This window comes from Magnolia sinica, chromosome 4, assembly GCF_029962835.1.
Source record: "Magnolia sinica isolate HGM2019 chromosome 4, MsV1, whole genome shotgun sequence".
Taxonomy (NCBI): domain Eukaryota; kingdom Viridiplantae; phylum Streptophyta; class Magnoliopsida; order Magnoliales; family Magnoliaceae; genus Magnolia; species Magnolia sinica.
In genome coordinates, this window is record NC_080576.1 from 22,661,829 (window position 1) to 22,686,515 (window position 24,687).

The window sequence follows — 24,687 nt, forward strand, 5'->3', positions numbered from 1 at the left end:
TTTAATGTACATGAGAATAAACTTTGTTTATGCACGTATGGCATGTTTCATTAGGCCATGTGTACCACCATCCATATTCAAGTACTAAAAGTTATGGCGCATGTATTAATGTACACGTGTCAAATGTGCATGTGTTTAGGTGTGCCACAGCCAATGCTTAATTCATCCAACCCATAATTCATTGTTTGACAAATAAGAGATGGAAACCGTAATAAAATGTCCAGCTTGCCACATTCAAAAATCCAAATAGGCCTCGTACAACATGAGCATAAGCATCCGTACTCATGGTCATCTACTTCATTTGACCCTCTAGAAGACAACTCAGATGATCTGGCCTTCTTAATTTTGCACCATTAAAAAATGGTGATGACACATCCAATCACGTGGCATTGACGTACAGGTACAGCTATCCATATCCTCCAAATCATAGGCCACCATGGATGAAGCATGCATCTAAAATCCTAACCATCCATTGCAGCTTCCAAATGGATGGTAAAAAATGAATTAGTGAGTGCTCCAAATGTCAAAGGAAAAAAGAGAGAAGTTCATATGGTCTTCCAAATGGATTTTTCAGTCATGCTCCATTCACTATTGCATACAACTATGCCATTACCATACATTGAACACTCACCACCATTTTATAAATGGTGCCAAACTATCATTTGGGTCGGGCGGCGTCAACACCACCTATGCAAGTCACACTAGTGTTTTCAGTATCATAATTGGATAGAGAAAATAACTGAAATCTAGACTTAAAACCAATTATTATACAGGTTGGGTCTGAAATTCCCCTACACTCGACTCGACCCAACTCAGAACTTGTCGGCTCAGCCGAGTGGGGTTGGTGATCAATGCTTCTTCTCCTTCGTACACTGCAAAAAGATACAAAGGGCAGCTGCACTTACAGAGTGTTTGGCTGCAATTTGATTTGGAAAGCCTCAGAATTTGCATTTTATTTTGAATTCCAATCATAAGTAACCATTGGAGCGCAAACCCTTCACAATTGGGTTACTTCAATGTATGACACTAAAAATTGTAATTCAATTCGATAGTGCATCCAAACGAACCTTTGGTGTGCTTCCACTACAGGGGGCTGATTGGCTGAATCTCTTATGGTGAAATTCAATGTACTATTACCAGATGCATCATAAATATGATGAAGATTTACACCTCTAGGCTTTCTAACCAGCTTCTTTTTTACAGTTGTTATTGCAATGCATTTGAAAGGACCGCCCAAGCTTAGCTACAAATGGAGATTTTGTACTCTTCCACATGATGAAATAACACTACTGGATGCATTGTTTCGTTCTAGCAGCCCATAACATGCAGGTCACCACAGATGCTATCTCTTTCATCCTTATATGCCTTTTTGTGCACACGGGATGGGTGTGGTTGTTCAGATGGAATATTCCTTCTCATCATATTCACAATTCATCGCCAACATGGTGTCCCTCGCCTGCATGGCAACAGAAAAGTCATTCCATCAAACACAACGCATTGACATGACATTTCCAGTGTCCTGCGTTTGCAGCTGCTTACCTAGACTTCTGGCTGTCGAGTGTTAGATTGGCAGAACGTGATGGTATGATCTGTAGTTTTGCACCATAAATAAAGGCAATTAGCATCGTCTATAACTATGAAAAAAAATGAAAGAATATTTATATGAGTGGAATAAAGGAGACCTTTCTATGATCTGGTTTTGGAATTCCAGTTCTGGAGAGTGAAGCTAGGAGCTTTGAACTTTGCCGGAATTGTTTGAGGTTGCTTTCCATTTTTACCTGAACAAATATACATAAGAGTTCTCTACAAAGAGAAGAAGAAGAAGAACAGTAAAACAACAAATGGTTCTCCAAGAAGCATGCACGGTTAAAAGAGATGGGATGGTTTAGCCTATGCATGGTCATTTCATGGCAGCTTGAGCAAGAGCGACAAAACCACATATTGTAGCATGGAAACAGACTCTTCCCTCAATAGAACAAAAAGATAGTTTCCCAACTCATTGAAACAAGCAGTCTTTTATGTGTTCTAGGCATGCAGGGGAGGGGGAGATTATTTGAGGCGAGTCATTTACCTCACTTCTGTTGTTACTTCTGACATTGGATTCATTTCCACTGGTCTGATTTGATTTACTCCGAGCAGGCAGGTTAGTAGACCTACATATTCACATGCAAAACTGCTAAGCCTTCAAATCAACAAGCTTGAGAGATGGTGACGACGATTGCATAGATTCTGATCCATTTTCCTTTATCCATTGATTTTCCTTTATCATGTGAGGGAAAATAGGGGTGCAGAGCAAAATCATAGATTCTGATCCATTGATTTTCCTTTATCATGTGATGGAAATAGGGGTGCAGAGCAAAACACTAAGCTGCAGAGAACTCTAGCAAAAAAAAAATAAATCTGAATCAAATGATAAAGAATAACTTATTACATTGATTTCTGTCTTTGGTCATCCATATCTTTTCCCTTTGTTATTGTGCAATGGCTATCCACCGCAGATTTTCTTACAGCTTCATGGCTCCTGAAAAGGAAAAAATGCAAACATTTGCAATGACGGGTTCCTTGATTCTACTATTGATAACTACAAACAGGATTTAAAAACATGAAAGTTGATTCAGATTACAATAGGCACAAATGTGAATTGATTCAAGTACGGCCAAGTACTTGGTTGAGCTTCGTGAGTTCGAAATGTGTCAGTATATTCCAATTTTGGAATCTTATAGCTGTCAGTTAAGTTTTCAAATAATCGATGTGCCAAATGTGATGAGTTTTCTCCAGCGCTGGATGAAATAATTTTCAGGCTTTGAAAAATGGAGCTGCCCCATGGAGTCAACCCATGCCTTGATCCAATTGAGTCGATCTGGTGAGTTTTTCTTGTCTCTATTGAGTTTATAAAACACAAAGAGAAGTCATCAAACAAAACCAACCTTCTGTTTGTTAAACCTGTGCTTTTCATGCCACCAGTAGCGGTCATATCCATTGAAGTGTTCTGCAAAACATAAACGAGTCACCACCAAGTATACACTCTCCAATATTGGAAATCAGAAACATAAACATCTATAAAAATCCAATACATTAGTGAATGCTGTCATCATCATATTAGCCCTTCTTCCAACAATTTGGGGTGGCTTTTATATAGTAGAACAGAGACAGTTCTATGATCAGCTGTCCACCAAGCATCAACTGTCTTCTTTCACCAACGAACGCTAATATTGACACCGTTGGCATTTCAAAGTAGTTGTTAGAACCCACCTATATATGGTTACCAACATGACTCACATGCCAACACGGTCAGGTCACCAGCTGCATCTTTGCACAACTATTGCATGCTTACTCACAAAGGGGAAATTGTGAACAGTTGATGTCTAAAGCATGCAATGCCAGATGAGCCAGTTGAGCATGTATTAATGAACATCAATCCAAAGTGAAGAAAAAGAGGTGGACTAGAATTTTCACACTTTCTTTGACTCACTTATCAGTGGGTTCACTTTTCGTACACACAACCAATCATTGGCTAGGCCTTAACCAATTGGATGGTCCTAGCCATTGGATTGGATTGTTAAGGTCTTGTGGGACCTTTGAGCATGATGTTAACGAACATGATCCAAAGTTAAGAAAAAGAGGAAAAATGGAATTTTTGTCACTTTCTTTGGCTCACTTTTCGCACACACAACAGATCATTAGGTAGGCCTAAACCAATTGGGCAGTCCTAGCCATTGGATTGGAGCGTTAAGATCTTGTGGATTTATTATTATTATCATCATCATCATCATTATTATTATTATTTTAATGTTTTTTGGGTTTTTGTTTTGGACCTTTGCTTAGTTGTCTAGGATGTTTTTTTTTTTTTTTTGGGAAAAAAAAAGTATTAAGTGAGGGCTCGAACCCTTGACATGCTCTTTAGATTGCTTACGTTTAGTTTAGACCAATGTCTGAAATATCGGTATCGCCTTACATATCACATCCTTGGGATATAGACATGTATTGGTTATTGCACAGGATATATCATTTGTGTCGGTTAATTTATTGCACTTTTTGGGAAACATGGGGAAACATTGGGAAAATGGTTGAATTTTTCAATGAAACTTCAGGGATTATTAAAAAAGACTGTAATACACACTTTTAAATTATAACATCTCAAAAACGAAGTGCACATAATAAGTTTCCTTTGTATGGGGTCCTAAGGTATGCACTATCTAGCTAAATTAATGTAACTGTATTCAAATTGAATGCATAAAATTTACAGTATATGTGATGATCATTTCATCAAACACTCCTAAATACTTCGAAAGTAGTCTCAATTGATAGCTGGTTGAAGGAAATTTAAAAAAAAAATATCTTTATTAAATTTTAATTAAAAATGATTTTTATTTTCTGAAAATTGACGAGGAATTAACAAATTAGTACATCAGCCATCATACACGCTTGATTTCATGTTTGGAGATTTGGGAAAAATTGGAGAAATTTCAAAATTTTCCCAAATCGGACCACCTAGACTCAAATTTCGAAAATAGAGTGTATGTGATGATCATTCATCAAATACTCTTAAAACTTCGAAATTAGTCTCAATTGACAACTGGTTCAAGGAAAATTTCGAAGAAAAATGGAGAACATGATGAACCAATGGATATTGAAATCAAAGCTCCAACTCCACGAATTTTCATGCAAAACATCAAGAGCCAATGGATTTGTAACCATTTAACACTGATTTAACATAACTTCAACAAACAAAGGATCAGAAATTGAAAATGCTCATTGGATCAAACATGTGGGATATATCTGCACTACCTGTGTATTTCGTATTGCATAGGTGGGATACAAGATGTATCGTGGTATATATCGGCCAGTATAATCGATATTTAAAACATTGGTTTGGATTTGGCTTCTTCTTCTTCTTGTTAGGCATTGATTTATGCACCCTATTTGTCAATCACGTGAGTCCTTGTGTCATGTCGTCAGTTGAGCCATTAGAAGTAGAAGACCGAAGACACAAGTGAAGGTGGAGCATCACTGAGCAAAGAACAGGTAAACATAGTGCCTTAGTGACCCTAACCCTTGACCCAAAACAACCTAAACCTTTAGATGATTTTAAACCCAACAGGTAAACCCTTTATTGATCATCCCTTAAGCCATATGAGCCTAAATTGACCATACTTATATTGGCTTTAGAGGTCCCGTGTTGCTCACAAACTACACAATTTCAACAACCTTTAATCCCACCGAAAACGGCTAAACCAGAATAGCGTGCTAGGGCAGAATTCCTAGTAACTCGGCTGCAACTGAGTGCCACCTTCGGTCTCACAGAAGACCACTTTCAGTGCAACCGAAAACCACCTTCGGTGCGACCGAAGTGCCCAAATCTATCTAATGACTTTCCAATCTAATTCGGTGTGACCGAAGACTAGCCGTTATAAATCCGTTGGGGCCTTTTTCTTATAAATCTAGTAGCCAGATCTGTGGAGAGAATTGATTTTGGCATTTTAGAGAACTGAGTGCATCCCAAGCTCTACCAAACCTCCTATGCTCTAGCCCAATGAGATCCATGCTCTCTTTTTAGTGATTCTTCACTCTAATGAGCATTCCAAGTACTTCTACAAGAAGGCTATGATTTCAAGCCCTCTCTAGAGTTTAGATACCATTTTTCTTGGCAAATTCAAGTGTCTATCAACCTCTAGAGTGTCCATCAAGTAGAAACCCCTAGGCTTTACAACTTCTCATTAGTTGTAAGAGATTCTACCCAACCTCCCATCACCTTGGTCACAACATTGGAGCATCACATGCAAGGTGTTTGAACCTAAGAAGGCGCTACAAAAAGTGCTCAATCTGATAAGTTGTCATGTGTAAAAGTCCGTATACACTCCTTCCTCGTGTAGGATTGAGTATAAGAGTTTGAATTGCCAAACTCGACTAACCTTGACTCTTGTATAGGGCCTAAATAAAAGTCCTTGTGTAGGACACCGGACACGGGTGTGTACGTGTTTAAAGAAATGCGTTGAGAAATGGCATATGAGTGATCTCATACTACCAATCAATGTAGTAATATGATGTATTAGTTTCTTATATTTTGACAACTATATTATTGAATTTTGGTAGCACTGCGAAGTTTCCCTCATATAGAGTCTCATAGGATCATTTAGTCCCATTTAGTTGCATATAGTCGCAGTAGAAGGTTCTTAGGTTAAGTTAGTAGTTGTATGACCCATTTTTTCAGCCTCTACCTCCCATACCTACCCGTCCTGACCCATCTTCCCAGCTACTACGTCCCATACCTACCATTTTCGATCAATTTTCTCAGTCTCTACCTCTTATACCTACCCTTCCCACACTTAGAGAGGAAACAGAGGATATTTTGGACCATCAGATAATATCCATGTCGGACGGCAGGTTTCAGAAGTTCTTGATCAAGTGGAAGTCACGTCCAGCTTCAGACAGTACGTGACTTGCTGAGGAGGAGCTTTAGAGACTTGATTTTTACATCCTGGAGCGGTTTAGGAGTTTTATTTTGCCAGTGGTGAAATCTTCGCAGCCAGGGAGAGTTAATAGGGACATTACGTGCGCACACACACGCACGCCGCCCCCTACGTATGTATGTAAGGAGGGCTCCATCGTTGATCTGGATTGATAGCGACATCCAGGGAGGGCCTCCTAGCTAGAAGACTGAGTTTTGGTTCGTTGGAGTGGGCCCGGTAGTCAAGTAAAGTCTATCGTGGGATCTCATGATCGTGGCTCACTAGTCGGATTAATCTCATATTTTAGGTTTTGCTTATTAATGTTATTTAGAGTATCATGAACGCTTTAGATTTCTTTGATTAGTTTTTATTTTGGCTTATTTCATTGCCAAGTAATAAGTTGCGCACATGGCGTGAGTTTTGGGGTATAGGGTTTTCTTATAAATAAGCACCCCTTGTAGGTTTTTTTTTTTAATGAAGATTAATAAAAATTGCTGCGTTTTCCTGCTCCTTTCCGAGTTATAAAAACCTAATTGGGTGCGAAGCCCTCCCTTCTTCGAAGGGCTAACTACCGTGGTGCGAAGCCACATCTATCCCAATTCGCTCCCATCTGCTACCATCCACCCTTCTCATTTCTCATAATCATCTGCGCTACAAATATGTCCTTTATTGCATCAATTTTCCTCTCTTTAAAAGGATTCCAGAATCTGGCCTGAAACTTTGGCGGAACACCACGCACAGCCCGTAGCTTGGATCGACCCGAAACTTGGGGGTTTTGAAGTCCACCCCTGGTCAACCAGATTCAAGGAGTCGGTTTCCACGTGTGGGACCCCCTCGCATGTGCAGCCAGGCTCTTGCGCACGTGTGTCAAGCCTGGCCCGCTGTCCCCACACGGGGACTATTTCCAGGTTCAGATTTCCCGCCTATTTTACCCCTCATACTTCTTTCCCCTAACCCTAACCCTAGATTGCAATACTTCCAGTTTATTTGCCCCTTTTCTAATCCTAGGGTTTTTTGAATTGAAATCGGTGAATCCCTTGGATTAGGGACTGATTTCTATGCATGCGTGGATGATTTTCACTTTACTTTGAATATCGTTTGGTTAATAATTTTTATTGATTCAGCCCTAGCATGTGTAGGCCTGGACCCGCACAGATTCCCCTTGTTTGAATGTTTGAACTTTCGTGTGGGATGTGGAAATCTTATGTGCATGTTTCTGAATTAGTTTGATCTAAAGCCTGAAATCTTGCATATCATATTTAATTTTCATGTCTTGCATCATAAATCCAATTCTAAAATCACTTTTCACTTCCATCTAGGACAAGGGACTAGAATATATACCTCAAGCTAATACGAACATGGACTGACCTTTCGCAACTAACAAATACCCAACTTGTACACTTCACACATTATGCACACCATACATGAAGAAAATAACCAGCCCACACTCTAGATGTCCCAACCAATCATGAGGGTCGATGATTATGTACATGGCGTCCAACAAAAGCACTCAACCCACATATCCACATATCCACACACGAGAGGTGATGATCATAACCACTGCATCCCCTTCTCACGTAGGGACCATTATGAAGGCTTGGAACCAAAAAGACAAAAAAAAAAAAGAAAAAAAAAAGAAGAAGAAGAAAAGAAAAAGAAACCCTAGGTTTCTTAAAAGGTTTTCAACATAAGAGATATGGGAGATACCAAAAATATTCTTAAAAGGTTTTCAGCATAAGAGATACCAAAAATAAAAAAAGAGCAACAATTATAGGATAGAAGGAAGAAAGATGGATTAGATTACAAAACAAGGATGCTCTGATACTAAGTAGTTTTTGTAGATTTTTTTTTTTTTTGGGTAACTGGTTTGCTATCCAACAACACAAATTGTCACATCAACAAAAAACCCCTTTCTTTTTCCATCATTTGGCATGAAATCCATGGTTTCCAAACATGGCCTTAAAGTAGAAATTGCAATTGTGAAATCATTAAAAAAGGGTCTGGTTTATCATTAAAAGATATAGCCTACCTAATGATCGGTTTGGATCTCACACCCATTTGCCACATGTCAAAAGTAACTGATAAGTTGAGCAAAAGAAGGTGACAAAACCAAAGAATGCATGAACAAGACCTCATCTTCAAGTTAAATAAGGAAGCATCAAATTTATTTAAAAGCTCACCTGCATGGCTGACATGCCTTTTTTGTGAACTGATAACCCTGCCAATCTGTTTGAGGATTTAGAACCAGAATACCCCTGTATGATATCTCTAGCGCTAGCAGGTGCAGTCGATCGCCTTTCGGTTGAAAGGGAAAAAGGGCGAGGAATGGTAATATTAGAGCGTACTTCAGTGAGTGGTCTATGTGAAGAAATGGAGGTATTTCTGTTGCTTCCTGACACCCTATTAGAAGTCACCTTGCTTGAAATAGAATCATTGGTAGATTTGTTGTTGCTGGAGACCGTGTTGGGAAATGCCTTGCCTGAATTAGATGTGGAGGTAGATCTGTTGCTGATAGAGGGCATATTAGAATTTGCCTTGTTTGAACTGATACTGCTCTCTGCCTTGCCAGTCGCCTTATGGGGAGGATATCTGAGCCCCCTTGAAGATTTAACTACATCTGTCTTGGTTCTACTGTCCAACTTCACATTGTCCTTGGCTAAAGCAGCAACAGGTTCCTTATGACAGATCATAAACAAACCTAGGCATGTCATTAAATGTAAACATGGAATGGAACACAAAAATGCATTGATGTCACATTCCATATACCTTATGAATAGAATTAGGTTTCGACCTTCGAGGATTTCTAAATGAAGCAGCACCCTAGAGAAGATTCAAATGTAAGCTATGTAAGCTAGAGAGAGAGAGAGAGATCATACCTTGGCCTTTGGAATGGATGTGACGTCCTTGCTACTTTTTTTGTTCAGCTCAACTCTATTGGGGGCAAGACTGTCTGTTTGTGTATTGTTCAAATTCCTTTTCTTAGGTAACACCATCTGTTCTGGTGCAGCAGTGACAGGCTCAATTGCAGCAATCAAACACTCTTCTTTATTTGGGATCCCTTCAACGTCGAGATTCATGCAGTCATTTTTCTGTTGTTCAATCTCTTCTATACTGTCATCGTTGATGCTTCGTATTGATGAATCTGGACATGATACTGTGGGTTCCATCGCCAAGTTTTGAAGCAGAGGACCATCACCGTGCATTTCCTGTTCTATAGAAACTTCAATAACATTCCCTTCACATAGATTGGTCTGTTCAGTTACTGCAATTTCGCTAATGGTATTTTCAACTTGCGAAGTGTTGTGTTCTTCTTCACTAGTTTGGCTATAGACACTGCTACTACCACCAGCATCCAATGTGGCCTCAGTTTGCTGGTCCTGCAAAGCCTTTAGCACTCTAATCCTTTTGTAATAAGCTTCAAAATACGCTTTCTTCTGGGCTACTAAACCTGGGGTTTTGAATTTCTCCAGCTCCTCTTGACATCTATTGTGTGAGAAAACTGACCATTTTTCCCATGATAATGACTCAACTGAAAACCTTCCAAAGGATATCGATCCATGATCAAGAATTTGTGAAATTGACGGTTCCTGCAATTCACATTATCAGTAAAAATTGGATAGAAAACAGAGGTAGAAGCCTATAGAAATTTAAGGTATTATAATTTCTTGGATATATCAAGCTTTCGTGGGAGAAAGCCTACTGAAAAGGGTCACATCCCTTTTATATGGAGATGTAATATGTTCAGTCATTGTTCAATATGCTTACTGGAGATAACTAGTAACAATAATGATGATAATAAAAAGCATTATAACCAAAGAGAAACAATCATCATCATCATCTAAGCTTATCTCAACTAACTGGGGTCGGCTACATGAATCCTGCTCTGCCATTCTACTCTATCAAGGGACACAAGTCTCCACTCTAGCATGAGTTTGGAATGTCATATTGTTCAGATTCATGATGGAAGTTATGCCATAAGTTTGGCATCAGCTGCCAACCTGACGCAACCCTCCTTTATCCAGGCTTGGGACAGGCAACGAGATCACAAAAATCCCACAGGTGCAACGTAATCAACCTATGTAATAGACTATTAGATGGTGCTTGATTGTAATCAACCTACAAGCACCATCTAATAGTCTATTACATAGGTTGATTACAATCAACGACAAAGAGAAACGAAAGTTCAAAAAGAAAAAGAAAAAGAAAAAAAAAAGAGCGTTATTCACATTAACCAGTTTATGGTGCTTTAACACCTTTGAAAAGAAAAATCCAGCGTGTTAGTGCGAACTCTGTATATACTTGAAAAACTCCATGATCAGTATGATGGTGCTTTAACACCTTTGAATAGAAAATTACAGTGTGAGTGCGAATGTGAACACTGCATATACTTGAAAAATGCCATGACCAGTATGATGATGTCATTTTATACTCAAAGGAGTCAAAATCACAAGAAGGCAAAGTTTAACAGCTGTAGGGATGAATGCCAAGAGTTGAACATGAACATAGTAAAATTTATGAAGATTTCTCATCCCATAAAATTATAAGATTTGTAATGCATCAATGAGCCGCTGTTCTCAGTTCTGTAAGTTCATGGGGTCATGATATAGTTGCATAAAGCATGTAGCCAAGCAGCAACAAATTTGGGTGCAAGAGTGGGGAAGTGTCTATTTAAAAATTGACATAACTAGTTAGGAAGTGGGAGCTGAAACATCAGTCCAAAGAACAATTCAAAGTGGGAGAGGCTCCTGTTTCTGAGGATCGTGCAACTAAGGATCATACTAGCTAGTTATCTTGTTATGCATCCATGTCCACTCTTGTAGTGGTCCACAACTCAGGTAAAGGAGGGTTCGCGTTAGGTGGGTAGCAAGTTACAGAACTTTTTCCAAATAATCATGAGCATCCTGTTTCAATTTGGCAAAACATGATCATAAGGCCATCCTCGAATATCTGGAACCAGTCCATGATGAAGATGATGCACATTTTCTTGCTTACAATATAACAAACAATAAATGCTTATGCATTTTATAAGTTTTACATAATCAACAGTTGTTCTTTTCATGGTCGTCAGAACAAGGTCTAAAGAATCATTCAGAACTGGCATGATGCAAACCAGTACAATGAACAAAACGGCTGTTTCAGGCAAATACATTAGCCTATAGGCCCAAAACAGCCTGATACAGAGCAAAACGATCGAGTATCAGTACTCAATAGTGAACATTACGTTACGCAATACACTGAATTTTAGACCTTGATTAAGGAAGCTCCAATTTCTTGATTGTGGTGATGGAAGCTGGTGGTGGATGCATGCACGCCTGGCTATGCAACCATACTTCAATATATCTTTCTTTGGGATTACTTATTCATACAATGAATAAAATTTCATGCATTTCAGCATGCTGATGTATTTTCCTATGTTTAAACCTATGCGAATTCATATTGCATTAATAATCCCTATAAACCAGTCACCATGTTGGATTCATCATTAGCTGCAGGTCTGACACCACCTGTTTACACTTCACATCTAACCCCAAAAAGTGTAATAAAGAGGTCATTGTTTAATTACCGAGATTCAGATGGCCTTGGCTAGTTCGGTTCATGATTTTAACCATCAACAAGCTTCTGTTACCACCAAGTTTCTTGGAAAAGCTATATATATTATCAGCCTTATAACCATATCTATTCGTCAAATAGGGACCTTGGGTAAAGGAGGGCCGAGGTCAGTTAGGTAGCCAACTTGATGAACTTCTGCCAAGCAATCATGAAGCCAACTCCAAATAACTGGACAAGGCTATGGAGATAGTGATGGTGATGGAAATGATGATGATGATGATTAAAGGCATAGCATGCATGAAAAATCCTCACTAACGGATGTAAGCAGCATCCATAATAAAAGCACAATGCAGGGACTCTAGCCATGCCTAGCCAGACCAAAAAGATAACAATTTTGATCTGTTTCTTGAAGCCAATTGTTGAAAATCTACAAGTATGATTCATATAAAGTCATCTACCATTAAATATCTTATAATGACAAAACCAGGTACTGAATATCTGGTCCATGAATTTAAAAATGCTTGGGTTTTCAGTTTGTGAAAGCAAGTTACATGTTTCAGAATCAGTGATTCAAGTCATTAATATGACTGGACCCACTCTGGATTTGTAAATGTACAAAAGCACCCAAGATTGGAAGGTCCAAACCATCAAATCTTTGGTCTCCTTTTGGTTGAATGCGGACAAGTGCAGCATTTTCTTTACCATGTATTGGGGCATTTTCTTAACTGCATATCATACTTCTAAAACTCAGTGACTTGACTCAAGACTCAGCAGAGTAACTCAACTCAACGAGATTTCTAGCCAAGTTACTAAGAAACTCGTTGATGAGAGAGACTTGCTCTTGACTCAGCGAGATTCATCAAGTCACTTCGCCAACTTGGTCGACTCAACGTGATTCAGCATGACTCGGACCGAGTCACTCACCGAATGAGAGCCCTTTTCATTAAAAATTTCAAGGTGGATCATGAGATTTGAATGCACAACCTCGTGGGGAGGCACGTGTGCCACTACCAACTAGCCACATGCTGGTTTAACAAATGAGCAATTTTGTTATACTTCTCTTATTCTAAAATCTAAATACCTATTATAAACCTAAAATCCTGTTAATTTATTTAATTATTATATATTGAGTCAAGTCGATTCAAGTCTTTGGGTCAAACAAACCTGGCTGAAAATCAAGTTGAGTTTTTTGGGTGTTCAAACTTTACTGTGTATTTTCTACACAGATATTGCAAGCTTTAAAAAAAATTTCCCATATGACATATTTCTGGTCCAGTGGCCACTTGAAGTTGAGCCTATCATATCAATGGATTGGTTGACTGAACGACAGGGCTCTATTTATTCTTAAAAACCAACTCTTGTTAATTCGGTTGTTAAGGATAAAAAGGATGAAAATATGGCAGCTTCACACTAAAATCGGGCCACTTGGGTTTTTGCTAAGCCTATACATAGTACCATCAATATACCCAGACAGCCAATACAATTTCTGGAGCAAACAAAATCAAATATGAAGAAAAACAAGTGTTCGTCTAAAGCACCATGTTTAATCAATGACTGGTGAATTCAAGCATCGGTTCACTAAAACTGGTATCGAGTGGAAAAAGCAAATTACCCGAGAATCGCTCCAATCTGGCATCTCATCATGTGACCATTCACAGTAAGCTCGACCCATATCAGTTGCCATTTCCATATTTCAAGCAAAGCTTACAAAGCAGGTTGCATCATCCTCAACTCGCTGCAAAAAAGAAAAAAGAAAAAAGGTTGGATTAGACCAAATACATCACCTTCCACAGCCAGATTATTATTATTTTAAAAAAAAGAAACGAATGGATTTTTGGGTAATTCCGTATCTCGATTTTCGTACCAAGAATCCAAAAGTTTCAGGACTCTTGGAATTATGTACAAGCTTGACACAACTGATTACACAAGAAGCTAACGTGTTACAACAGCTTTGTCTTTGAGGGGTGCATTGCATTTTTTTTCTTCTTTCAATTAAGCTTGGTTCTGTAACGGCCCAAAATATAGGAACGTTAATTGAATTGGTGTTAGGAAGGGATATGAGAATCCGCTGTAAATGAGAAGGAAAGAGACGTATTTCAAGGAGAGAGAATGGAATTGCTTGCTGTGGAACGTCTATTGCCCCATGTGCAACTTTACACGATGACATCAAAGCCGCTTACCGGCCTCACTGAGGAGATCACGTGGCCATAAACACAGGCTGTAGTTGGCTGAAAAGGACTGCTACAAGCTTTTAAGGCCGTTACTTTGATTTATTACATGTGGCTCATACTGGTGGACATGTGACCGTTAAAAATGAAAAGCATTCCATGCATTCCATGGTCCTAATAACTAACAAATGTCCGCGGATCAGAGGTTGGTATTGTTCAAGTAATCTGATTCTAGGGCTGTGATTTAACGACGGTGGGTTCCACAACTTAGTCCGCTTTAGTTTGATATAATGCACGCCACGTCTACAATTTCAGGGTGCTGAGTGTCAAGGTCATACGCTGCCAGAGTATCAAATAGCTCACATGGTTCAATTATCCAGACCATTGAAGTGATGGAACCACCTCAGATGGCCAATACACCCAAATCACCCTGTATTGAAGATACTATGAAATATTTGGTCTTTTATTGATGTCATTGCTGTATTTCCATTTTAACGGTTTGCATTGATTCGTGTGATAACCTGAACTCCCACTAGCTGAAATTAAAACGGCAACATGTGGGTCCCACCATTTTGACAGAGGGAGTGGGACACACCAGAGTTAGTAGTACGGTCCTTTTCTCGCCCTGCTGTTTTTCTTTTCTTTTTCCGAATATGATAAAGCTGTTTGGTGGGGGTTAGGGACCAGAGGCCCGTGATACGCCATAAAGCCTTCAAACAATGGCAAGAAAGAAGAAACGATCGACAATACGGAGAGATTATTTCCCGGGAAAGGATCCCGAGCTAGCTTAATATCTACGCTCCTAATCAATCATTCAATATTCCATGAGGCACACGTGCGAGAGATTTAGGCCGTTCATCTGTTGGTAGCAATCTTGGATGACCCTTCCAAAGGATGGGCTATTATATTTTTGGTAGATGACCCTTCCAAAGGATGGGGTGCACAAAAAAAGCAGCCTCTATATGCACATATAGAAATGATATGGAGTTCCAGCGCATCACAACGTATGATCAGTGCATATGGGGCCCACGTGTGGGTGATCCAAACAGTTGTTCTTTGATCTGATGGTCCACAGGTTGGGTCCACGTCGTAAGGGTTTAAACAAGATCCAGCCCAACTTAGTACATCCATATGTCTCTCATGACCCAGACCAACCCAGAACGGATCCAATTTAAACCGATCGGAGATGGATCGCACAATCCAAACCCGACAAGACCCGTTTCTTAACCGGGTTGAAAATGGTCAACCCTCATCAATCCATAAGTGGGTTTGATAAATTGAACCCGGACCCGTTAAATGTGGGTTAGACGCTCCCAGTAGGGTTGCTGCAAAAATCCTCCTCTTGATTCACGGGATGCTAAGCCTTTGATCAAGAAGATACAAATGGACAATTGTCAAGAGACAAGGCAAAATATTGGATAGATATAATCTTCTGATCCCTAAGATTTAAAGGGAGACCTCCATAGACGGTGAGGCCTATCAGGTCATGAATCTGGATTACCTAGCCATGGGGCTCTTGCAGAAAATCAAGAGATCAGGATGACACTCACGTCTGCGGTGGCCGTAACATGAAGAACCAAGAATTTCAGCTCAATCTAGTCATCACGTGGATCACATATACATGTGGAAAATTGGCAACTGAAGGATGACTTACGGGATACGTTGCACGTGTGTGGCCCACTTGATGAGTGGGCTAGCTTGACTTTGAGGCCTGGAACATTCAGGGTCCACAAGAAAATCTTTACAGGATCTCATACACACGCCACTATAATATACTGCAGCACGTGGGGACGTATGGGCAGTTTGCGTGTGGCGCCTGCTGATATGATATGGACTGCTTATCTGATTGGCAAATTTGTAAATGTGGCACCATAAGAATCACAATGGTATGAGGGGCTCTGTCATTGAACGGCCCACCCGGCCCCAGCCAGTTGAAATTCCACGCCCACTGACAGCCCCCTATTGCAATTCTTGTTGCTGGCTGAACCACTTTTGATGATTACGTCTGCTGCTTCGGAAAGGTTGATTTCCAGTGCCTTCGCAGCTAGGATCACTGCCCTATACCGTGTTTGGCATTTGAGCCATCCATAGCAGTCCCAACAGATGAACGTTCCGGATGTCACACATGCGTGCCACCAGATATGCCTAATGAGTGCTTCGAAACTAAGATAATGGTATTCAGAACCGGATCCTTTCCCTCTTCTGTGGCCCCAGTTTGTGTCCTGGCCAGTCTCCCAGATACACATACGAGGATTGAGGGGGAGCGGAGCGGATTAGGTGAGACCTCGGATCCACCAAGGTGGGCGGGACCCCTGACTGTGGGGCCATTGTGATGTATGTGACTAAATCCATGCCGTCCATCCACATTGAAAGCTCATTTTAGGGGCATGGTTGTAAAATTGAAGCAGTTCTAAATCCTAGATGGACCATAGAACAGGAAACAGTGGTGATGGACCATTAAAAACTTCTCGTGGGCCACAAAATCTTTGGATCAAGATGATATTTGTGGGGTCACTTCATCTAGGTGTTGTGACCTTATCAACAGGTTGGATGGCAAATAAACATTCCGGTGGAATCCACGAAGTTTTTAATGGTGGGGATTCAATCATGACTGTTTCCTGCGGTACGGTCCACCTATGATTTGAGTCAGCTTCATTTTTGGTGCCATAACCTAAAATGAGCTTTCAATATGGATAGACGGCATGGATTTAGTCACATACATCACAGTGGCCCCAAAGTTAGGGGTCCCACCCACCTCGGTGGACCCGGGGTCTCACTTAACCCGCTCCCCATATGAGGTAAGGCTGATCGAACTGACCCATCAGGTGGACCCTACCGCGGATTTTGCCAGATCCATCGTTCAGGCTGCTTGGAGTGGCAGGGAAGTCATGACTACTGGGTTTGAGTGACCCAAGGTCGGTATGGTCGAGCCCGACGAGAGTTTGAATCTAAGGTTAACCGTTAGAAAAGTACTCCAAGGTTAACCGTTAGAAAAGTATGGTCAAATTCCAAGGTCGGTATGGTCGAGCCCGACGAGAGTTTGAATCTCACACACGTGTGTACTGTTCATTCCCTTGTCGGTGTATGATCAAGTTACTGTAAAAAGTTGCAAAAGAAGATGCTTTACCATTTTTTTTTCTCTGGTCTGCTTTTGATAAAAAAAAGCAATGATAACCATAACGCGCACGCTTCCATAGAAGGTGATGAATTACGTGCACCAAAAGATCCGAACCAGACATTGGGGCCCTCGTGCGATTTGATGGGCCTCATGTGATGGGTCATGACTCGAAAATTAAAGTGATTATGATAGTGGACACTTGGCACTTTAAGTGGCGGCTGACTGAATTATGGCCCATTCATGTGGTGCCACATCATGTCCAGTGTTCCAGCAGCCAAGCACAAGGGATCACTTCCGCCATGGACCATTCATCATGTGGGGCCCACATTTGATTGCCCGTACCTCTCAACCTCCCTCATAACTCACCTTGATTGGACAATCTAACCATCCAGTTATTGGCTTTCAAAATGTACGGCCATATTGAATTCCCTGTAGAGGTATTAAAACTAATAAAACGAAGATAGCAATTTACAAAGAAAATCGTTTCTTAGTAGGGTGACAATGGGCTGGGGTGGCCCCCCCAAACCAAATGAGCTCGAACCAGCTTTGGACCGACTCCGACATACCAGCTTGGCTTGTGGGACAGGCTAGGGTCTTGAATGCATAGCCTTATCAATTTAAGGTCAGGCTAGGGTTCAAGTCACTTTAGCCTGTCAGGCCCAACTCAACTTTATATAAGCACACGTTACAAATGTGCCATTTCAATCCTTGGTTATGCAACCATCCATCTTGAATATAAACATTTTACTCCTCTAAAATGTCTATTTCCCTGTGCATGTGTGACTGAGTTGACCAAAGGATAGATTATGAACTGAACTCTACATGTGCACATGTTCTATCCTATAAATATGCTATTCCAATGCTCGATTAGGCAACAATCCATCTTAAATATAGATTTTTTATTCATCTGAAATGTCTATTTCTTTGTGCATGTGTGATCCACTTGATCAAAGGATAGATTATGAACAAGCTGGAAGTATGAATTTTATCAAATTTTGGGCCAAGTTGATCAGGCCTCGGCCCAACCAATTGTTTTTAGGCACAGGCTTACTGAGTAAGGCTCATGCCGGGCTTACCTTGGGTTAGGCCTTGGGTCTTAAGTGCTAGGCCGAGATGGCCGAGAAAAAAAGAAGAAGAAGCCTGAGTAGGCCCTTAACCATCCATATTAAGAAAATGAGTGTGTATGAATCTAAAAAGCCCCTAACCATTAATATAAGAAAATGAGTGTGTGAAACTAAAAACGAAGGTGTGCAAATTAGGTTTACATAAGTAAATTTGTGCAAACCAACTTGCATTGAAGAGAAATGTAACGCGTAAGACATTGGCCCGTCTAGCTGCAAGCAACCGCGTGTATGGAATGCACAATACTAAAACAAATATGAAAAAACAAGAAGATGGGCTGGTAAGCCAAAGTTCATGTTTTCGGTCAGGTGAGTAGCTTTCCATTTTAAATGGAGATTTCTCGTTCTTATCCTTAACACTTCAATTTTCAAATGTATCTTCCTATTTCATTTTCATTTTTTTAAGTACCCTCACTATATATTATACTATTTCTTCCAAGTTGTATAATTGTAAAATAGGTGTTTTTATCAATCATGGTGGATGTAGATATCATCTCTCTTTTTCTTGATTTTTATAGCTAAAAGTTTATAGAACAGGAAGCACATGGTGGGCACGTGATGGGACGCAAACCGATCCAAAACCTAACAAGACCTTAAAGAAACCCACAACAATTGAAAGACAAACCTACAGCTATACAATATAACGCACTGACTCAAAGGATAAAGACAAAATGAATCATATGGAATCCTTTCCAAGGAAGGAATATATTTCCTTTAGCGTTTCGGACAAAAACAATGGACCAGATGCAAGCAAAGAACCTCTCAGGATGAAAAAGTTCAGACCCCTAAAAAAGCTCAAAGATCTGCTTTATATGGGGTTTGAGGAGAGGATACCAAGTTGCATTGGCAACCAACATGTCACGTGTAGGATACCCGAGCCGTACAAAAAGGCGGGCCATCGCAATTCAGACCGATGCACTCATCAGACAATTCAGACCGATGCACTCGTCAGGAGGCTATCGCACGTTGGCCAGATCATCGAACATTCATTGATTATGGTAAGGTCCACTTAATGAGTGGATCGGCCCGATCTGATGATGGGTTCCACCATTTGCACGGCTAGGATGTCCTACTCATGTGACACTTTGGTGTGAACAGATTACAAAATATAAAGGGCAATGATGTTTGTGAGAAATCCATCCTTTTGTGAGCTCATTTTAGGACATGGGACAAAAATGAGCCGGATCCAACATTCAAGTGGGCTGAAAACGTGAGGATTGAACTTCCACTATTGAAATATTAGGGGGTCACATAAGTTTTGAATCAAGGTAATATTTTTGTTCTCAGTGCATCGCACTAGGAATGACGTTATGAACGGTATGGATGGCATTTAAACATCATTGCGACTCAGGGAAGTTTCAAAGGAAGGAATTTCCTACCCACCTTTTCCTTTAGTGCCGCATATTTGATTATTGGATCCTACTCATTTTCATCTTAAGTACTTAAATGAGCTCAAAAAATGGATGAACGGAGTAGATTTCTCACAAACATCACAGTGGGTCCCACCTAGGTTTCCAGCGCAACTTCCCGTGAAAGGCTTTGGCTGGAAATCCGCGTCTGCGAACAGACTAGAACATCGGAGCAAGCCGACTAAAATATAAGGGCAATGATCACATGTAGTCTAGTCCACCGTAGTATGGTGGAGTCCAGTAAAAGTGGGCCCCATGTGATGTGTACACGAGATCCAATCCGTCCATCAGATAGGTCATCTTCTTTTTGCCCAGCCTGCCAAAAATCATTCAGATTCATGACTCAAGTGGGCCAAACCGGAGGAAAATAGTTGGGATGGGATATCTACCGTTGGTTGAATTGGAGTCCAACTCGAGTCTCAGGTGGGACCATAGGGATATGCGGAAAAATCACATCCGCTTGACAATGGATTAGAAGCTCGTGAACAGATGTTTCACTGAAAATGAGCGGTTTTGCCTGGAAAAAGGTGAATTCCTTGAACGGTTAGATGCATGGCCCGGATCGCTTTTATATGGCTAATGGAATGACTATCCCCTCTTCAGATGCTAGACTCATCTCGATAGTTTACCGCCATTTTGAAAACGGTGTTCATTTATCCTCACATGTTTCATGGGCACTCATGTACAGCTATCTCCAAAATCATAAATGATCAAGAAATGCTAACCATCCAATTAATGGCAACGGTTATCAAATGAACGGACAAAAGTCAAATGATAAATGATCCAGATCTGAATTGTAGAATCATATAAGTTACCATCCTCTGTGCAATTTTGTGGCTATGCTCAATTCACGATTGGTCAATGGGCTTGGACGGCCCGAATTTCGGCATAACCATATTGTGCAGACCTCTAAAGAGCCACTACAACTTTTTAGATGGTGCTAAACTATCACTGGAGTCTAAAACCCCTTGCGAAATTTTATTTAAAAAATGGCGAGGAGAGAACGAATCACTTCCCAAGGGCCAAGGCTACACAAACGATGACCATTGATCATACTATTCTTTTTGTTCTTTCTTCGGGAAAGGGAAATTTGTTCGCGTAGTCCCACAAATGTGCTAAAATGATGGGACCAACTGCTTGTGGGCGCATTTGGATCATGATCATTGAGTAGTTAAGATACATTATGTCAGATTGGTGGCTAGAAATTCTCAACGGTCCAAATTGAATCGGTGAGTTCAGGGGGTTAAGATCGAGGTTAGACGATCCTAGCCATCTGATAGATGGCCTTAAAACAGATGGTATAAAGTGAAAATGGTAATGGGCTAATGTCTAACAGGGAAATGATGGAGGGATCACTCACTCAGTCCGTCTCCCATAAGTCGGCAATCCACAGAAAAGATCAGTTCGGTGGACGGTCAGGATTCACTACCACACCAGTCGCGTGTGTGGTTTGTTTTTTGGGACAAAGATGAAGGAAAAGGATCAGATTGACTTGAGCATGTCGTGAGTCAATGAGCGGTCCCTCGTGTGAGATGGCGGAAAGCGTGCCAAAAATCCGGACGTGAGGCACACTTTCCAGAGATCCGGACCATTCATCAGGTAAGGCCCAGTGCAAACATGCTCTGGACCAAAAACAATACTGGCGCGCTGATCAGGTATGTCGAATTTGTGTGAGAAAAACGGGCAGTTAATAGAAAAAGTCCAGCAGTTCCACATGTACGGCGCCCTCTACCACAGTACGATCCAGCGGCCTGTTTCCACTCCCGGAGTGCATCTCAGGGATGATCTGAACCGTTCGTGTTCTGGATTCTATGCTACGCAGGCGATCGTAAGAAACATTTGTTGAACGGCGAATTGTGTATGAAGATGAATATTTAAGTCTCATATTCAAATCCATGATTACATGAAGAGAGCTTCTATACGGCGGATTTGAGAACATGAACGGTTCGGATCAATCAACGGATGCGATCTGGGGTTGGAAACCAGAGAGAGAACGAGAATATCTGAACTTCGTCGCTTCTACAAAGAACTACAAATGCATAATAAAGTTTTCCGTGAAGTAAAATTACACAAGAAAAACAGTTTTCTTTTTTTTTTTTAAAAAAAAGTCCCTACTTGAATTTTACGTTCTCAATATCAGATCAAGCTCAGAAAGGAAAAACAGAGTTGATTTCCAAAAGGCCAGGAGGGAATAATTACGCAACGCAGAACGAAAAACGTCCAAATTAAAGCAAAATTACAGTTAAATTACCTTAAATTGAAAGGAATTTTAGCTAAAGTAACTTCAGATTCATGATCTCGCATCAGATCCATTCAAGTTCATGCTCCAGATCGGCACATGAAATTAATTCATGCTCTGTTACTCGATTCGCATCGAAGTCGACTTCAATCGCAGATTGAAGACGAACGCAAACCAAAAGGATCATGATATTTTCCGATTCGATCTCAAGGAGGAGGATGAGAAACAGATCCGAATCCGAATACCAAACAGTAGGTGGGAAAATCAAACGTAAAACAGAGCTCGTACCTTCAATCCGCGACGAAAACGTGAGAAATCCAAGAGACATAGGCTTTCAGATCTGGTCCTGAAAACGGACAGAGCTTCCACTCTAGCATTTCCCTTCCTCTCTCTCTCTCTCTCTCTCTCTTCAATTTACGGTGGCTTGCTGTGTGGGACTGAAACCGACCAATATATAGAGACGTGGCGTTTTTCAGGAGGAGGAGAGAGAGTTCCGAAGGAGATTCTACAGTCGAGCGGGATGAACTGGAATACGTTACATCCATCTCTCCAAAGTATATGTGAAAGATCCATCTATCAATCAGGTCCGTTCATCTAAATGAAAATCTAATGAATAGATTATATTTCGAAAATCAGATATAAAAGATTAACTTATCCATTAAATTACTTAAAATTTCATTACCGCATATGTACAGTTATATCTTTTGTAGCCAAAGGCATTCGATCTAACTCTACGAATCTTCTGAATAGTGTTTATTTTAAAGAATTCTCTATTCACATTATTCTTAACTAAATGGACGGTCGATAATATAAATAAACCTTCCACGTGTACGATGGATAGATGACCGAATTATATTTCGGATGATCCGGCTCCTCCGTATCAGCTCCATATTTCAAAGCCCCTGGTCCCATGGTGGCCACGTGACAGCAGTAGGACGTAGAAAATTTAATCGCAGTCATAAAAGACGTGTCATTAAGGGAATGTCTCGCTCGTGTGAGATTAACCCAAGCCTCCGCGTTGCACGTGCTAAGATGTCATATAAACAAGAGGTCTCAAACGTTCATCAGGTATAGAAAATAGTATTGAATTAAATAATAAAATATTATGCTTTTGTAACAATACAGTGGTCATAGTTTATGATGAATCTGGATCGTCCGTTTCTTTCCCAACCCCGTATTTTATTCATTTAACTATGGTTTCCCTGAAGAGTATCTGTCTGAATTTTGGCAACCTAATGCTTATGGTGGGCCCTATATGAATAATGGTCCGGATTTTACATACTTGTTCTCTTTTGGCACGTGTACTGGAAGATTTGCTCCCATCCCACGCGAGCGATTACAGTAACTCGTTATATTATTTAATGGGAATTATTATAGGGCCGTGAGCGTCAGTGAAAGTACGCTCGGGAGCATGTGGGGTCCGCAGTTCGGTGATCCAGATCAATGGATCGGATGTGCACTACCGTCTGCGAAGATCTCCCAATTGGATTATCTCAATCTCTCGGTTACTTTCGTCTTGACGTGGATTACTGTTGTATTTTCACCTTGACCGTCTATTATTAGATCACCGATATAAGGGTTTGGATCTGCCAATATGAAGACTTTTGAAGCGCGGCCATCCATAGTCGGGCTCAAAAAATCAACGGTTGGAATCACGGGAACATCAACATGTCCAATTCCTTGTCATTTTAAGGAGGAATAATAGGGTAGGTTACGCAGGTCCAAAGTCAGATCCAGACTGGCTGGGAGCCTATCCGCTTGGTTTGGTCCAAAGTATGCTAGCTCGAGCTTAATTTGGTTTGGCCCACGTATATTACTTAAACTGTGCTAAGTTTGAACAAGCTCATTTTTATTTATTTTTAAATATATTTGGGTTTTAGCTAGTTAGTACGCACCCATGTGTGTACACACACTCCGGGTTACTGTTAGCCACCGGCTAGGGATCGATACCAAGACCTCAAAGTGTTGAAACGGTCCACCAATTAAGCTATGGAACTGGGTGTTATATATATATATATAGAGTCATGCTCCCCTGCGCACCTACGCACGTGCGCACCTTTGCACACGTGTCATGGGTGTCTAATCCGAACGGTCCATGTGATGCGGAATCTCATGAAAACCTCCGTGACAAATTTTCACCCTGATCTAAAATTCTGGTGGGCCATAGCAAAGATAAATGCAAATCAAGGGAGGAAACTGTTTTCATTTTTCATGGCCCATCAAAGTTTTAGATCAAAGTAAAACTTGGTCCCGAGGGTTTCACGAGGTGCTGCTTCACATGAATGGTTCAGAGTTTGGATCCACATCACGTATGATGGGTTCTCAAAAAAGTTCGTATATAGTATGTACGAACTGGTTCGCAGGTGAGCGTTTCCGTGTGTGTGTGTGTGTGTGTGTATGAGTTTCTTTAGTGGGATAATATGAAGGCCCACATAGCAGATTATGTGTCTCGTTGCCTCACGTGTCAGCGGTCAAGGCAGAGCATCGCCGACCTCCTGGACTACTTCAGCCCATGCCCATAGCTGAATGGAAGTGAGACTTCATCTCGATGGACTTTATCGCTGGATTGCCGAAGACGAGGAAGTGTTATGACTCTATTTGGGTGATTGTGGACCGATTGACGAAATCGACTC

The 24,687-nt window shown here is 40.7% G+C and overlaps 1 protein-coding gene across 4 annotated transcripts; it reads right to left on the minus strand.

Annotated features, from left to right (window-relative positions):
• Window positions 1-1,021: 1,021 nt before the first annotated feature.
• LOC131242772 (protein WVD2-like 7) lies at window positions 1,022-22,504 on the minus strand. 4 transcript variants are annotated; one of them, XM_058241639.1, is made up of 11 exons: window positions 22,343-22,504; window positions 13,612-13,734; window positions 9,326-10,036; window positions 9,216-9,269; window positions 8,630-9,124; window positions 2,928-2,989; window positions 2,432-2,521; window positions 2,072-2,153; window positions 1,683-1,778; window positions 1,540-1,589; window positions 1,022-1,456 (listed from the first exon to the last, which is right to left on the minus strand). In XM_058241639.1, the coding sequence occupies exons 2-11, from the start codon at window positions 13,687-13,689 to the stop codon at window positions 1,432-1,434; spliced, it is 1,743 nt and encodes a 580-aa protein (XP_058097622.1). In that variant the 5' UTR covers window positions 13,690-13,734; window positions 22,343-22,504; the 3' UTR covers window positions 1,022-1,431. The 4 variants fall into 4 exon arrangements, with proteins under 4 accessions (XP_058097622.1, XP_058097624.1, XP_058097623.1 ...); XM_058241641.1 differs by lacking the exon at window positions 22,343-22,504 and adding an exon at window positions 22,067-22,293; XM_058241640.1 differs by lacking the exon at window positions 22,343-22,504 and adding an exon at window positions 13,864-14,037.
• Between the last annotated feature and the right edge of the window lie 2,183 nt (window positions 22,505-24,687).

Coding starts and splice junctions, on each gene's coding strand:
- LOC131242772 (XM_058241639.1), bottom strand. CDS start 13,689: ATGGAAATGGCAACTGATATGGGTCGAGCTTACTGTGAATGGTCACAT. Junction 2,990..8,629: donor AAGGCATGTCAGCCATGCAG/GTGAGCTTTTAA, acceptor TATGTTTTGCAG/AACACTTCAATGGATATGAC. Junction 2,522..2,927: donor ACAGGTTTAACAAACAGAAG/GTTGGTTTTGTT, acceptor TTTCCTTTTCAG/GAGCCATGAAGCTGTAAGAA.